We start from the raw sequence: 16384 nt of genomic DNA, 5'->3' as shown, positions 1-16384 counted from the left end.
TGTGAAGAACCTGACAAAGTTTCATGGAATTGGGTGGGAGTGTAAGAATAGGTATAATTTTGAAAAGTAGGGTTGGAGTGAGTAGAGAAAACAGTGTGGTAAAGATGCAGAAATCTAAGTGATTTAATCTTTGAGCTTGTAGGTTTATGTGAGACTTCAGTTGATATTAATAGGAGTTACCCACTTAATTCCCCCAGTCATCACTGAAGCTGCAGGAGCTCTATTCCAATGCATTTTACATATTTTTAGAAACCAAATAAATGCAGATAACTATTTAGTATACTAATTATATTAAACCAGCAGAAACATAAAGGCAATAAAGTATATACATATATATATATGGGGGGGGGGAGGGAAAGATTAAAAAATAGGTTTACAGCCAGACACAGTGATAGCCCTAAATGTACTAGTATTTCTCAGCCTGTCTTTCTTTATTTACCCCAGGAGGATTTGAATTGTTGCATCTTTAAACAGAAAATCAACGCGTTTACTAATTGTGGACACATAAATATGCTTTTAGTACTGCTTTGCTTATGTACAAATAAAATATCTGTAGTCTGTAAAAAAAATCCTTAACTATTTGGTCTTGGCTACTTTACATGGCTAACTTTTTACTAATTATTGCTGAAAGTGGTGATGAGATGGACTTGAATAATATAAACTCTATTGGAAATAAACCTAAAAATTTAGACTCTTATTTTAAATATAAACTTTTTGATTAATTTATTGCTCTAGCATGCAACCAACCAGTATACTAAAAATAGGATTGTGGTAGCATTGACTAGATTATAGGATCATACAGAATTTACAGACTAATAGAACTGGAAGGGACACTGGAGATCAGTAATTTATCATGCTCATTTTGAAGATTAAGAATCAGGACCAGAGAGATAAGTGAGTTGCCTGTTTCTCTACAGATATTTACAGAGGTGAATGTCTTATAAAATTTATCTGTTAGAATTGTTTGAAACATACCTCTTAACTCATTTTTGTTAAGGTAACTACAGTGGGGCCTTGACTTATGAGTGTCCCGACTAACGAGTTTTTCGAGATACGAGCCGTCTCTCGGCCGATTTTTTGCTTTGAGTTGCGAGCTAAAATTCCGGTTACAAGCCAGCTTCAGATACCCCACCACTAGTTGGTGCAGCGAACGTCACAGTGAACGCCACAACATCAGCCCAGCATCACGCGTCTCACTCGTTCACTTTTCGATTTGATATACGAGTAATTTGAGTTACGAGCTCCGTCATGGAATGAATTAAACTTGTAAGTCAAGGCCCCACTGTGTAGGATAGAGGCCTGGTGCACGGGTGAGGGCTGGCTGGTTTGCCCTGAAGGGTGTCCCGGATCAGGGTGGGGGTCCCGCTTGGGTGCATGGCTATCCTGGGTGAGCGGCTGATGGCTGTTTGCAGCTGGTCACATCCCCTTCAGGGTGGGAGTCCCCACTGAAGTGCCTGGCCAGCCTGGATGAGGGGCTGATGGCTGTTTTCAGGCTGGCCACACCCCCTTTAGGGCGGGGGTGTTTACTGGGGTGCCTGGCCAGTCTGGGTGAGGGGCTGAGGGCCATTTTAGGCTGGCTGACGACTGAAGCTCCCAGCCTCTCCTTTTTTTCTTTTCTTTTTTTTTATTCTGGGATTTATTTACCTTCTATAATTGAAACTTTGTTGCCATCACTGGAGCTGAGAGCCAGCTCCTGCTGGCTCCAGCTCTGAGGCCACGGCCTGCTGAAAACACGTATCTGGGGTTTGTTTAGCTTCTATAATTGAAACTTTGTTGCCGTCACTGGAGCTAAGAGCCGGCTCCTGCTCTCACTCCACCTCTGTGGCCACGGTCTGCTGAAAGCAGGTATCTGGGCTTCGTTTAGCTTCTATAATTGAAACTTTCTTGCTTTCGGAGCTCAGAGCCGGGCCGTGGCAGGCGGGGAACCTTGGCTTCCTCCATCACTGGAGCAAGCAAGCCTCCTGCTCGCTTCAGCTGAGTGGCTGCCGGCCGCCATCTTGGTTGGGTTAATTTGCGTATCAGCTTATTAGCCAATGGGAGGCGAGCGAAGGTATGGTCAATTACCATATTTGTCTATTATTAGATAGGATAGACTAGAGGCCCAGTGCACACAAATTCAAGCACTGGTGGTGGGGATCCCTCAGCCCAGCCTGCCCCTCTCACAGTCCAGAAGCCCTCAGGGGATGTCCTACTGTCACCTCTGCGGGAAGTGACCAGGCTCATCATGGGAATGCGTCACACCCATCACCATGCCACTGCTGCCACTGCCAGCCGCTGTGGCTGCCTGCCCTCGGCCCTCACAGCTGCCACGGCTGCCTGCCCTAGGCCCTCACAGCCTCTGCGGCTTTGTCTGGAAGCATGTCCGGAAGGACATCTGGCTGTCTGGTCTAATTAGCATATTATGCTTTTATTATTATAGATTATTGGATCTACTATCTACCCAAATGGTTTGTAACTCTAAATTATCTCTCTTTTGGTGACAGAATTCATGCTATAACTTTCCACATTTCTCTTTTTCTTTTTAGATGAACTTTATTTAAATAGCAGGCAAGACCATATTTCTAGATGGTAAAATGTAGCCTGAGGCATATATGTGAAATAGAGAGAGAACATTGTTGATATGCTTTTGGCCTGATCTTTTCCTTGAGGAGAAAAAAAAATGTATATACATATATCTCCTATATAATAAAGAGGTAATATGCAAATTGACCATCACTCCAACACACAAGATGGCCGCCCCCATGTGGACACAAGATGGCCAGCAGGGGAGGGCAGTTATGGGCCATCAGGCCTGCAGGGAAGGGCAGTTGGGAGGGACCAAGTCTGCAAGGGAGGGCAGTTGGGGGTGACCAAGCCTGCAGGGGAGGGCAGTTGGGGGGGGGGGGACCGGGCCTGCAGGGGAGGGCAGTTGTGGGAAATCAGGCCTGCAGGGGAGGGCAGTTGTAGGTGATCAGGCCTGCAGGGGAGGGCAGTTGAGAGGGACCAGGCCTGCAAGGGAGGGCAATTGGGGGTGACCGGGTCGGTAGAGGAGGGCAGTTGGGGGGACCAGGCCTGCAGGGGAGGGCAGTTAGGCGTCAATCAGGCTGACAGGGAAGTAGTTAGGGGGTGATCAGGCTGGCAGGCAGAAGCGGTTAGGGGCAATTAGGCAGGCAGGCCGGTGAGCGGTTGGGAGCCAGCAGTCCTGCATTGTGAGAGGGATCCCAGATTGGAGAGGGTGCAGGCTGGGCTTTGGGACACCCCCCCCCCCCCCCCCCCGCCAATTGTGTGTGTGTGTGTGTGTGTGTGTATTAGAAGTTTTATTCTTTTAAACACCTGCATATTATTCATCGCACCTCCATCCATATCCTGATTATTTCTTCTTCAGAGCCAGATTCCTAGTCCTTTAAATTGTGCAAGATTTCCTTTCTTTATCAAATATCACATTTACTCAGTTCGTGGTTCATAATTTGGTATAGAGAGAAAAATTCTTATTAAACTAACATGGTAGGCTTATCATTTTGAGGAGTATTTTTGTATTTCAAAAGTTCACTAATTTTACTAAATAAATGCCTGATTGATAGAATTTAAAGTATTTTAGTGAAGTGAATAACTTTGAGCAATGCGGGAGATTTTTGAGCATTAGTCATTAAAACTTAACACATATGGTCTAAGTAAATGCCAGAAGAAATACAAGCAACATGCTGTAAAAATTCAGGAGATAGATAAATTATTTACAGTTTGGGAGAGTAGAAAAGATGTTATGGGTGTAGTTAGCACTAAAGATAGGATTTTATTGGGATGTTTGGAAATTGGAAAGGTGCAAGCATTTAGGGTTGGGGGTCATAGTATTTTAGTTTGACCAGAATTTAAGCTCTGGATTATTGGTTAAATATAGTGGATGGAATACACACCTTTATTTCTGCATCTGCTTGAAATTCAGTACAATGACAGTAAAAACATAAAAAGGTATAAATCCACAATGACAAAGATTGCAAAAGAGATACAGCAGAAGAGAAATTAACAGAATTTTGGAATGTGGAAAGCAGATCGGTGAGGGGTAATTGGTTTATTAAGGAGTAAACAGTGGAAACAGAAATACCTGCAAAGGGAGAAGCCAAGAAGAATCATTTCGCCCATGGAATTCTGGAAAGGCTCAGAGCTGGAAGCATCACAGGCTCTTGAAGATGGGATAGAGAATGGTACTAAAATGGGGATGCCTCTAGTTCAACCGTGGGCAAACTATGGCCCGCGGGCCAGATCCGGCCCGTTTGAAATGAATAAAACTAAAAAAAAAAAAAGACCGTACCCTTTTATGTAATGATGTTTACTTTGAATTTATATTAGTTCACACAAACACTCCATCCATGCTTTTGTTCCGGCCCTCCGGTCCAGTTTAAGAACCCATTGTGGCCCTCGAGTCAAAAAGTTTGCCCACCCCTGCTCTAGTTACAGATATAAAAGGCTAATATGCTAAGTGTTTGTCCGACCAGCAGCTATGACATGCACTGACCACAAGGGAGCAGATGCTGAACTAGGAGGCTGCCAAGTGCAGTGACTTGGCAGCAGCGGTTCTCGGGTGACGCACCCCAGAACCAGAGAGGAGGGAACCCAATTCCTCGCGGGGCCACGTGATTCCATCTTCGGCTGTGGATTATGTTGTTGCTGGGGCACCATTGGCCCAAATCTGGTTTACTGTACACTTGCATTTGTGTTGCACACCCTGTGTGACAGCAACTTTGCAGAGTGCCCTCTCGCACTCCATTACCGCTTAGGGGATGTTGGAGAGCTGGTTTCGGCCTGATTCCCGCAGACCAAGCTGAGGGACCCCACTCACTCTGCAGATGCCCTTTGAGCCACAGCGCCACCCCAGGAGTAGCTGGCCAGGGAGGGACCATGGGAGGTTGGCTCCAGGGTGTGTCTGGCCCATCTTGCCCAGTCCCACCCCGCCAGCCACCTTCTAACTAATTTCCTTTCAATGTGCACAAATCTGTGCATCAGTTCAGTATTCTATCATGATAATGGCCACAAATAAATTTGCTCATTGTGTGTGTGTGTGTGTGTGTGTGTAATTAATAAAGAAAACTACTGTTTTCTTCCCTGTCTTTCTACCCTTTTTTTCTTTCTGCTCCTTACTGAGTACACTTCTATACATACTCTTCTTTGCTTTTTTTTTGTCCTTCACCAGGAGGAAGGACTAAAACTAGACTGTCTTATAGCTATTAGAAGTTTTAATTCTCTTATTGATTTGTGCAGAAAAGGTTAGAATTAAGACAGATTTGCCCTAACCGGTTTGGCTCAGTGGATAGAGCGTTGGCCTGCGGACTGAAGGGTCCCAGGTTCGATTCCGGTCGGGGGCATGTACCTTGGTTGCGGGCACATCCCCAGTGGGGGTTGTGCATGAGGCAACTGATCAATGTTTCTCTCTCATCTATGTTTCTAACTCTCTACCCCTCTCCCTTCCTTTCTGTAAAAAATCAAAATATATATTTAAAAAAAGTTTTAAAAAAAGAATTAAGACAGCCAATACCGGTTTGGCTCAGTGGATAGAGCGTAGGCCTGCGGACTGAAGGGTCCCAGGTTCGATTCCTGTCAAGGGCATGTACCTTGGTTGCGGGCACATCCCCAGTAGGAGATGTGCAGGAGGCAGCTGATCGATGTTTCTCTCTCATCGATGTTTCTAACTCTCTATCTCTCTCCCTTCCTCTCTGTGAAAAATAAATAAAATATATTAAAAAAAAAAGAATTAAGACAGATTTAATTTTCTGATAATTATTTTAAACAAGTATTTATAGATGTTCTCCTCTGTCCTAGATATCGCACTAAGCATTAGGGATAAAATAGCCAAATTTCTGTTCTCAAGGAGATTACAAGAACATTTTATGGTGTAATTTGACAAATAAATACATATATGGTACTGTTTACTAATACGGACAATACTGAGGGAGGAGAAGGTTTATGCAGGAAATAATTAGTTTTGGATATATTAAATTCGAGATACTTTTTAAAAAATTAATTTCAGAGAAGAACGGAGAGGGAGAGAGAGGTAGAAACATCGATGATAGAGAATCATTGATTGGCTGCCTCCTGCACACCCCCTACTGGGGATCGAGACTGCAACCCAGGCATGTGCCCTTGACCGGAATCGAACCCGGGACCCTTCAGTCCACAGGCCAATGCTCTATCCACTGAACCAAACCAGCTAGGTCTGAGTTGCCTGTTAAGCTATCCAAGAGGAGATGATATATAAGATATGGAATTCATGGGGGAGGTTGAGGCTGAGAATATAAATTTGAGCTCAAAGAGCTAGAAACTGAGCTCGTTCCCAGCAAACGCATAGGCCTCTTTCCTGTCCCTTGTCCATAACCTCTCCCTTTGCTGTTCACTTTATGAAACTTGGATACTGACTCTCCTTCTCCTCCTCTTTCTTCTGCTCTTCCTCCTCTTCTTGTCCTCTCCTCCTTTTCCCCAGCCTATCTCATTTTAAAAATATCATTTTGGCACAGCACTTTCTCTTTTGCCCAGTTTTTCAGATTCTGGTAAAGCACAACCCATTTTCATTATACCCTCATTCAACCTCCCTTGCAAACAAAAATAAACAATATCTAAAAGCTTAAGCAATATAAGTTTAATACTAATATTAACTTTAAAATAGAAAAATTTGGCTCCCTCTCTTCCTCTCAGATGTCATTTCCTATTATCATGTCCCCACAGGTTTTATGTGCCACACTCACTGACTTTCCTTCTGGAGCATTGCAGGCTGGTTTCTGCATGTAGCAGACATTGCCAGTACCCAGCACACATCCCCAGCTAGGCCTTCCATGAACTGACTTTAGCCATGGAAGACCACTGTGCCTTTGAGCAGTGGGACACAAGTGCCAGGGAGCAGTCCTCACCAATGCTGACAGGTATTGGGGTATACATACCCCAGCTCCCTTGCTCCTTGGTGGGGTAACTCAGGTATGGGCTCTGCATTGTTTCCCTAAGTGTCTCTGGGACATTCAGTTCTAGTCACCTACAATGGAGCTGGCTTGATAAAATATCCTTTCTTAAGTCCTTTTTTATCTTGATTTTGCTCCCCTGCTCCCTTACTCGTCGTTCTTGCATTTCTCAAATAAACCACTTTCACACACACAGAAAAAGGAAAGAAAGGTATTGTGTGTGTGTGCATATACATACAACATTTGCCAGTTGAACCATTTTTAAGTGTATAGCACTATGGCATTAAGTGCTTTTACATAGTTGTTCAACATTACCACCATCACTCTCGAGAAACTTTTCATCTCCCCAACCTGAGACTCTGTACCCATTCAACACTGTCAATTCTCCCTCCTCCCTCCTCCCCCACTCGGTGGAAACCACCACTTTACTTTCTATCTCTATGAATTTGACTACCCCAGATACCAAATGTGTGTGGAATTATACAATACTTGTCCTTTTGTGACTGGCTTATTTATTTCACTTAGTATAATGTCTTCATGGTTCATCCACCTTGAAGCATATGTCAATTTCCTTTTTAAGGCTGAATAATAGTCCATTTTACATTTAAACCACATTTTCTTTATCCATTAATCTTTTGATGAACACTTGGGTTGCTTCCATCCTTTATTGTGAATAATGCTGCTATGAACATCAGTGTACAAATATCTGTTCCGTTTCCTGCTTTCAAATCTTTTGGGTATGTACTAGATTAAAATTTGGTGAATCACATGGTAATTCTGTTTAATCTTTTGAGGAACTGCCACACTGTTTTCCACAGATGCTGCCCCATTTTATAGTTCCACCAGCAATGCACAAGGTTTCCAGTTTTTCCATATTCTCTTCAGCACTTTTATTTTTTAAGGTGTGGTAAAAACATACATAACAGTTACAGTCTTACCCATTTTTAAGTTTATAGTGTCATAGTGTTCACTGTGTTTACAGGATTGTACAAACTAACACTGCACTCAAATGGGCAACAACTTCTCCTTTTCCTCCCCCCCAGTGCCTGGCAGCCACTGTGTGTTCTTATGAGTTTGACTACTTTAGATACCTTCTCTAAGTGAAATTATACAGCATTTGTCATTTTGTGACTGGCTTATTTCACTTAGCATAATGTCTTCAAGTTACCTCCATGTTGTAGCATGTAATAGGATTCCCTTTTTTATGACTGAATAGTATTCTGTTCTATGTACACACCACATTTTCCTTGTCTAGTCATCTGTCAGTGGATAATTGGGTTGATTCCATCTCTTGGCTATTGTGAATAATGCTATGGTGGACTCAGGTTTGCAAATATCTCTTCAAGATTGTATTTTCTTCCTCCTCTGCTTCTTCTTTTTTTTTTTTTTTTTGGTTAATTCTTATCAGAGGATATTGTTTCCATTGATTTTCAGAGAGGGTGGAAGGGAGGAAGGGGGAGAAGAGAGAAAAAGAAACAAACATCCATGTGAGAGAAACACATGCTCCCTGACCTGGGACAGGGATCAAACCTGCAACCCCAGGACATGCCCTTGACCAGGAATTGAACCCACAATGCTTCAGTACGTGGGCTGATGTTATAACCATTGACCCACACTGGCCAGGGCTTCAAGATTGTGTTTTCAGTTCTTTTGAGTGTATAACCAGAAATGGGATTGCCAGATCATATGGCAATTCTATTTTAATTTTTTTGTGGAATTCCCATGGTGTTTTCTATAGCAGCAGCACCATTTCACATTCCTACCTTCAGTGCCTAAGGGTTCCAATTTCTCCACATCCTCTCCAACACTAACTATTTTATTTTATAGTGACCATCTTAATTGGTGTGAGGTGCTAGCTCATGGTTTGATTTGCATTTCTCTAGTGATTAATGATGTTGAACATCTTTTCATATGTTTGTTGGCCATTTGTGTATCATCTCTGAAGAACTGTCTACTCAAGTGCTTTGCCCATTTTAAAATTGAGTTATTTGTGTTGTTTTGTGTGTTTTTTGTTGTTGTTGTTATTGTTGTTGAGTTTTAGGAGTTCTTTACATACTCTGAATAATAACCCCTTTTTGCATATATGATTTGCAAATGTTTTCTCCCATTCTGTAGGTTGCCTTTTCACTTTGTTCCACTGTATACTTTGATGCATAGAAGTTTTCAATTTCATGTAGTCCAGTTTTGTCAATTTTACTTTCATTGCCTATGTATTTGAAGCCATATCCAAGAAATCATTGTCCAATCCAGCCATGAAAGTTTTATTTTATGGTGTGTTTTTTTTTTCCCTGAAAATTTTTATACTTTTAGCTCTTTCTTTTACTTAGGCCTTTAATCCATTTTAAAATCATTGTTTTTTTTAATCTATTTCCAGTTTCTTTTTTAAAAATATGTCTTTATTGATTTTAGAGACAGAGGAAGGAAAAGAGAGAAACATCGATCAACTGGTTGCCTCCCATATGCACCCCAACTAGGGATCGAACAGACAACCTGGGTATGTGCCCTGGCCAAGAATCAAACTGGCATGGGGCAATGCTCAAACAACTGATCCACATAGGCCAGGGCTTGAGATAATCGTGTATAATAAAAGGCTAATAGGCAAATTGTCCCCTCAGGAGTTTGACTGGGAGATCGGGAGTTCGATCACTGGCTGTGATGTGTGCTGACCACCAGGAGGCAGCATGGAACATAGCGGGCGACCAGCAGCAGTGGCAGGGTGCTGAGGGAGTGAGGGAAGGAGGAGGCGGGGAACCTGATTGGCCCTGATTGCCAGCCAGGCCTAGGGACCCTACCAGTGCATGAATTTCATGCACTGGGCCTCTAGTTTTTGTATGTGGTATAAGATGAGGGCCCAACTTCATTCTTCTGCATGTAGATATTCTGTGCTCCTAATTCTATTTGTTGAAAACACTATCCTTTCTTATTTGATGGTCTTGGTTCCCTAATCTTGATAAAAATCATTTGACCATATATGCAAAGGTTTATTTCGTGCTCTCTGTTTTATTCCACTGGTTTATATATCCGTCTTTATGCCAGCACCATAGTTTTTATTACTGTAGCTTTGTAATAAGTTTTTATTGAAATCAGGAAGTATGAGACCTTCAATTTTGTTCTTTTTTTTCTATATTGTTTTGGCTATTCAGGAGATTCCATATGAATTTTAAGATGACCTTTTCTATTTCTGCAAAAAATGCCATTGGGATTTTCATTAGGGATTGCAATAAATCTGTAGATCACTTTGAGTAATATGTTATCTTAACTATTTCATTCTTCTAATCCATGAACATCAGATATCTTTCCATTTCTTTATGTTATCTTTAATTTCTTTCTGTAGTGTTCTCTAGTTTTCAGAGTACAAGTCTTTTGTCTTCTTGGTTAAGTTAATTCCTAAGTATTTTAGTCTTTTTGATGCTATTTATTGTAAATGGGATTGTTTTCTTAATTTCCTTTTCAGATTGTTCATTGTGATTATATAGAAAGGCAGTGATTTTTATTTGTTAATTCTGTATCCTGCAGCTTTCCTGAATTCATTTATTATTTTTAACATTTTTTTTGTGTGTGGAATCTTTAGGGGTTTTTTATTTGTCTGTGAGCAGAACTAATTTTATTTCTTTCTTTCCAATTTAGATGTCTTTTATTCCTTTCCTGCGTAATTCTTCTGGCTAGGACTTGCAGTACTATGTTGAATACCTTTTGTGTGTGTGTGGCGGAGGGAGGAGGGGGGAGGAATGAGGAAGTCTTTGGTTAACAAAAATGTACACCAAAACTATTGCCTCTTAGTGTATGTCCTTGCCTTCAGTACTATACTCATGTTATCATTAGTTTCAATATCCTTAGATTATATCCCCAGTGGATTGGATGGTTCCATTTTAAGTGTGCGTGTGTGATCAGTTATTTTTGAATTGCCAACATGGTTTGGAGCCTGGCATATTTTGCTGTCTTAAATTTTATTTTATCCTAGGAATGTTTTCTCTCATTTCCTTATGCTTAATTTTTCAACTTAACTAAAAAACAGTTATTTTTGTAGCACACTTGGGTTTTTTCACTTGACATATTCTCCTTGATGATTCTTTTTTCATTTGATATTTTAATGCTTATGCTAAAGTGTATATGGCGGTAATAAATCTGATTTCTGAGACTTACTTTAAAAAGCTTCAGCAAACCAAACAAACAGTGGAGTTTGGGGTATAAACAAAATAGGATTGGTAAATGATGAGAGTTGTTGAAACTCGGTAATAGGGTACCGTGGTCTCATTTTACCATTTTATATTCTTCTATGACATTTTTATAATAAAATGTTAAAGAAAACCCACAACATTTCTGGTTGAAATAACATTTCTTTAAGTTCTATGTATAGAGGCTGACCTTTATTTAAGTCAGTATTTGGAAATAATAGGACTTTTTAAGGTACTAACAATACCTGATGATACCAGAATAAAAAGACCGTATTTATGCCCTGGCCGGGTAGCTCAGTTGTTTGGAGCGTCCTCTCACTACACCAAGGTTATGAGTTTGATGGCTGGTCGAACCAATGAATGGGTGCAACAGCGGATCGATATTTCCCTCCCTCTGTCCCTCCGCCCCTGCATCCCTCCCTCCCTCTTTCTGTAAAAATCAATCCATGAATGATAAAAATGTATAAAAACTATATTTCATGTATTATATTCTCTGTACTTCAGTGGATTTTCCCTCTTATTATTTTGAAAAATTTTATACTAGAGAAAAATTGAAAACAAATAATAAAGTGAATAAATACTCTTTACCCATACCTACATCTACGAATTATAAAAATTTGGTCATGTCTATAGATATTCTTTATAGATATCCTCACTGATTTTCTGTGTGCCTTATCTATCAATTATTGAAAAAAGGACATATAAATATCTAGCTATAACTAGAGCTTTTTCTGTTTCATTTTTGTTTGTTTTTGCAACATGTATATTGAACTCTCTTATTATGTGCAAAAACACTTAGGATAAACAATGTGGTGATTTTGGGGGAGGGGATAGGTGGAGGTGGAAGAGGGAAAAATAAAATTTTTTAAAATGAAATTCATGCCCTACATAACTTTTAAGACTAGCCATCAGAATCAATTTGTTCATAATTTGTTAATATTTCTAGCAAGGTTGTTTAAAATACTATAAATAATAGATGCATACATTAAAATAAAAAGTACACATTTTGTGCCTAATTTAATGCCTTCCACATGCCAGGTCTTCAAAAAGTACAGTTTTTATTATTGGAATCACCATTATCATCTGAAGTTTTTGGCTGCAATCCCTAGATGTGTTTCACAGAGAGCAAGAGCAGATGTAAAAAAACTTGAACACTGATAGTGATTGTATGACAGATAAACTGGAGGGGAAAATTGAATGTTATCCCTCCATTCCCCTGTGGAGAGGGGGTGAGGTGGTGTTGCTACATTTGTTTTCTATTACTTCCCCCCTACCCATTGAAAAGCAGGTTTGCAGAATAATCTGACTCCCTCCCCTCCTCCCCAGAACCCTTTGTACTCTAAATCTAGCTTGTCTTTAGGTTATTTCTTAGAGTAAATGATTAAAAATATAGTGTTGATAAGCAAGGGGAAGGAAGTGGGAGAGGGAAGTGATTAGATCATGTGATATGTGCCATTTTTATTTTTAAAAAGTATTGGGATTAATCATTTATATTTGTTTCTCCCTTGTTGGATTGTAGACCCTGTGAGGACATTAATAGCATTTACTTTTTCTTTTGTTCCTATAGCACCTGGAATAAAGTACATTTTATTGTATTGTTCAATGTATCTTTCAAAGTTAACTTTGTGCTTTTTCTTTCTATTTTATTTTATTTTTTTAAGATATATTTTATTGATTTTTTACAGAGAGGAAGGGAAAGGGATAGAGAGTTAGAAATATCGATGAGAGAGAAACAGCGATCAGCTGCCTCCTGCACACCTCCTACTGGGGATGTGCCCGCAACCAAGGTACATGCCCTTGACCGGAATTGAACCTGAGACCTTTCAGTCTGCAGGCCGACGCTCTATCCACTAAGCCAAACCAGTTAGGGCTTTCTTGCTATTTTAGATTTTCTACTTGTGGTCAGAATTTATGTCCTATTCATTTCTGTGTGTTTGTGACTTATAAATGATTGATACTCAATAAATGGGTTGAATGAACGATTTAAACTGTCTTCAGAGTTATAGGTCAGCATTCATAAGAATAAAGCAACTTTTGGCTTTACTTATCTCTATGAATTTATAACTGGAAAATACCTTAGGGTTTAAATATTCTGGATCTTTAATTTTCAAATGAAGTAACTGGTACCAAAGATTGCAAGACTTACACAATTCAGAAACATATGGTAGAGGTAAAGTTAGAAACCATCCCTATCTCTAACTCATGGTGCTTTTCTTTCTTTGTTTTTACTTAATTGTGATATTTTTCTTCTATAGGAAACAGAAAAGAAACAAGTTTATAACCAGCTTCAAAGAAAAATAATATTTTCTATAGACTGTATGTCCAGTTTGGTTCTATGTGTTCTAGTATGTGTTTTCAGGGTATACATACCATTTCCTCACTGATCATTACCACACTGTGGTCAAATAGAATTTTCTCAAAATTCTCTGAAAAATAAAATTTTAAACATCAGATTTAAAAATTTTTCCATGGATTATAATTCACCCCACATTTACTTAGTAGAAGTAGATAAGTATATAAAATATTTTGGCATCCATTATTTTTTTTTTATTCTGATGATAGTCTTAAGAATTATGTAGGGCATAAATTTATTTTAAAAATTTTTAAATTTTATTTTTCAATTACAGTTGACATTTAATATTTAGTGCCTGTGTAGGGCATGATTTTTAAATTATTGGCACTATAGATTTTAAAAAATGAGGCCAAATGAAACTATATCACTTAACTATGATCACCTAGAGAGTAAGTTATGAACCCAAATGATTTATAGGTATTTTCTTGCCACTGTGGTAAGGCAGATGTCCCTTTAGATATATACATTAAAAAAAAAAATTGTCATGGTTAAAGTACAGTTAACAATAACTGCTATGTTATTTCCTTTTGTCCTCTTGGGTAGAACTAACTATAAGGTGTTCAATCAGCAGACATTCAAGTGCTGCTAAGCAGTTTGTATTACACTGGATGCTTTAATGTAGTTTCACCTAGGTAGTAGTTGTGACCCAGTTTAAATAAGATCGGATAATATGTAGGAGTAAGGGATTATTTTAACGACTTAAAATTTAAAAATTCTAATTAAGAGAATGCAGTGAAAAACACATTTGATATTTTATTGAGTACCTTGAAAACAAAGTCATCTATATAAATAAATTTTGTTATAAATAATTTATCTTAATAAAGTAGAAAATAAGAATTTTAGGATGGTGTCCAAGATACTTAATAAAACCTTGACCTTTATTTGTAGCACTTTAGTTACCTTACATATGTCTAAGATTAAGCCAAAAAATTTAATAATAAAAATTTCAAACTAAATATGCAGAGACAATTTTTATGAACATTTTGGAATATATATTTTCACTTCTTGCTTTGTATATATACTATAAATAAAGTTTATAGTATATAGCATTAAGTTCTCTTTGTAATTTTTTTTCACTCAGTAATAGGACATTTTTTTTAGTATAAGTAACTATTAGAACTACACGAATCCTGTAAATGGAAAGCATGCTAAGTTTATTTCATAATTTGTTAATCATTCTCCAAATGTTGGACATTTATTTCAAATGCTATCTTATTATAGAGTACTTTTTTAAAGCAGTCTTGCAAATTGAAAATTTTTAAAGATCATCAGGTTATTTATTTGCATTAAGATAAATTTGACACTACTTTCTATATAATCTGTTCACATTACTTTGAATTTATTATAATCATAATTTCTACTCTTGCTTTACTAACTCTCTTATTTGGAACCTTTGGCTCTGGAATAAAGTTATTTATTGAGCAGGAAAGCTTTGGATATTTTTTAAAATACATATATTTTAGAATACAGATTTTGAAATGGAGTAGTGTGCAGCAGCAAATTTATAGTACTTAGAACAAGTTAGACATGATGCTTTGATATTTTGATATGTATCTGACATTGAAATATTTAAATGTGTGTGTTTTTTTAAATAGATTATCTTTCTCAAGGAATAGATCTTTCTGGAATTGAAGTAATAGAAAATGATCTACTTTTTATTGCAAGAGCTCGACTTGAAGTGGAAAATCAAGCTAAGCGCCTCCTGGAGCAGGGTGTGGAGACCCAGGTAATAAAAATATCTATCGCCTTCTTAATGTGGAAAATATGTCATAATACAGATTAACATTTAACTTTGCGATTATAAAAGTAATATGTTTTTATTTTATCACTGAAGAACTATAATTTGATTTGGAGAATAGAGCATAAAGTAAGTACAGGGAAAAGTTATTTGGTATCATTATTTAATTCTAAAAATAGATTCTGTAAGATTTATAACATAAAATGTATATAATCCTATACAATAAAAGCGTAGTATGCAAATTGTCCACTGGACCAGGAGTTCCTTCAGGAATTCAACCAGGGGGCAGGGCCAGGGGAAGGGAGGGAGACCCCTGGTGGTGGCAGGTGGCTGGGGGAAGGGAGGAAGTACTCAGCTGGCAGCTGCTAGGGACCCTGGGCCTCTAGTACAAAGAATATTTTTATGTAATGTGTATATGTAAATGGATAGTTAATATCTGGATTGAGAGGTGTTCATGGAAACCCAGATATGGCAACAACTACCTCTAGAGGCTGTACCGTGGAGGGTTCAACAAAGGAATATGCTTGCTTTGTTCAAAGCACTGCTATTCATTTCAGCCTTTCAGCAGCCCAATAAGGTGGTTGTTGTTATTATTTCTATATCAAAAATGAGGACGTTGAGAGTTTAAATAATTTTTTCCATTTTAATTATTTTTTAAATTAGAGTTGATGTACAATATTATATTAGTTTCAGGTGTACAACCCAATGATTAGACATTTATATAACTTACAAAGTGATCTCCCCAATAAATCTAGTACCCATCTGACATCATGCATACTTATTAGAATATTATTGACTATATTCTCTAGGCTGTACTTTACATCTCCATGATGTTGTTTATCTATCAATTTGTACTTCTTAACCCTTTCTCCTTTTTCATCCATCTATTTTATTTTATTTTATCTTTTATCAGAGATCATAAAAAGAGTGATTTTCAATTTTTATGATCCCTCTAATCATTAGCTGTGATTCTTTTGTAAAAAATAATTTTCACTCATCAACTAAGGATACTTGGTTACCCTGAATGCAGTTTTAAAAAAATTATGGATAAATATTAAAATTTGCACTTTCATTAAAATGTTTATACTACCCAAAGCAATCTACAGATTAAATGCAATTCCTATCAAGATACCAATGCTGTATTACACAGAACTAGAACAATTATTTCAAAATTTTGGGACCACAAAAGACCCTGAATAGC

General features: G+C 38.3%; 1 protein-coding gene across 4 annotated transcripts in view; it reads left to right on the top strand.

Moving 5' to 3' along the window:
- Window positions 1-16384, top strand: part of COG5 (component of oligomeric golgi complex 5) — a 205364-nt gene that overhangs the window by 78239 nt on the left and 110741 nt on the right. For all 4 annotated transcript variants that reach the window (XM_070424649.1, XM_070424650.1, XM_070424651.1 and 1 more), the window contains exon 7: window positions 15041-15171. In XM_070424649.1, the coding sequence (XP_070280750.1) occupies window positions 15041-15171 (131 nt within the window). The remainder of the gene's footprint in view (window positions 1-15040; window positions 15172-16384) is intronic.

This window comes from Myotis yumanensis, unplaced genomic scaffold (genome assembly GCF_028538775.1).
Source record: "Myotis yumanensis isolate MYYU_CA2020_CCGP unplaced genomic scaffold, mMyoYum1.0.hap1 SCAF_9, whole genome shotgun sequence".
In the NCBI taxonomy this organism is placed as follows: domain Eukaryota; kingdom Metazoa; phylum Chordata; class Mammalia; order Chiroptera; family Vespertilionidae; genus Myotis; species Myotis yumanensis.
The sequence above is the reverse complement of the archived record's forward strand: the minus strand, read 5'-3'. Positions and strand labels throughout refer to the sequence as shown.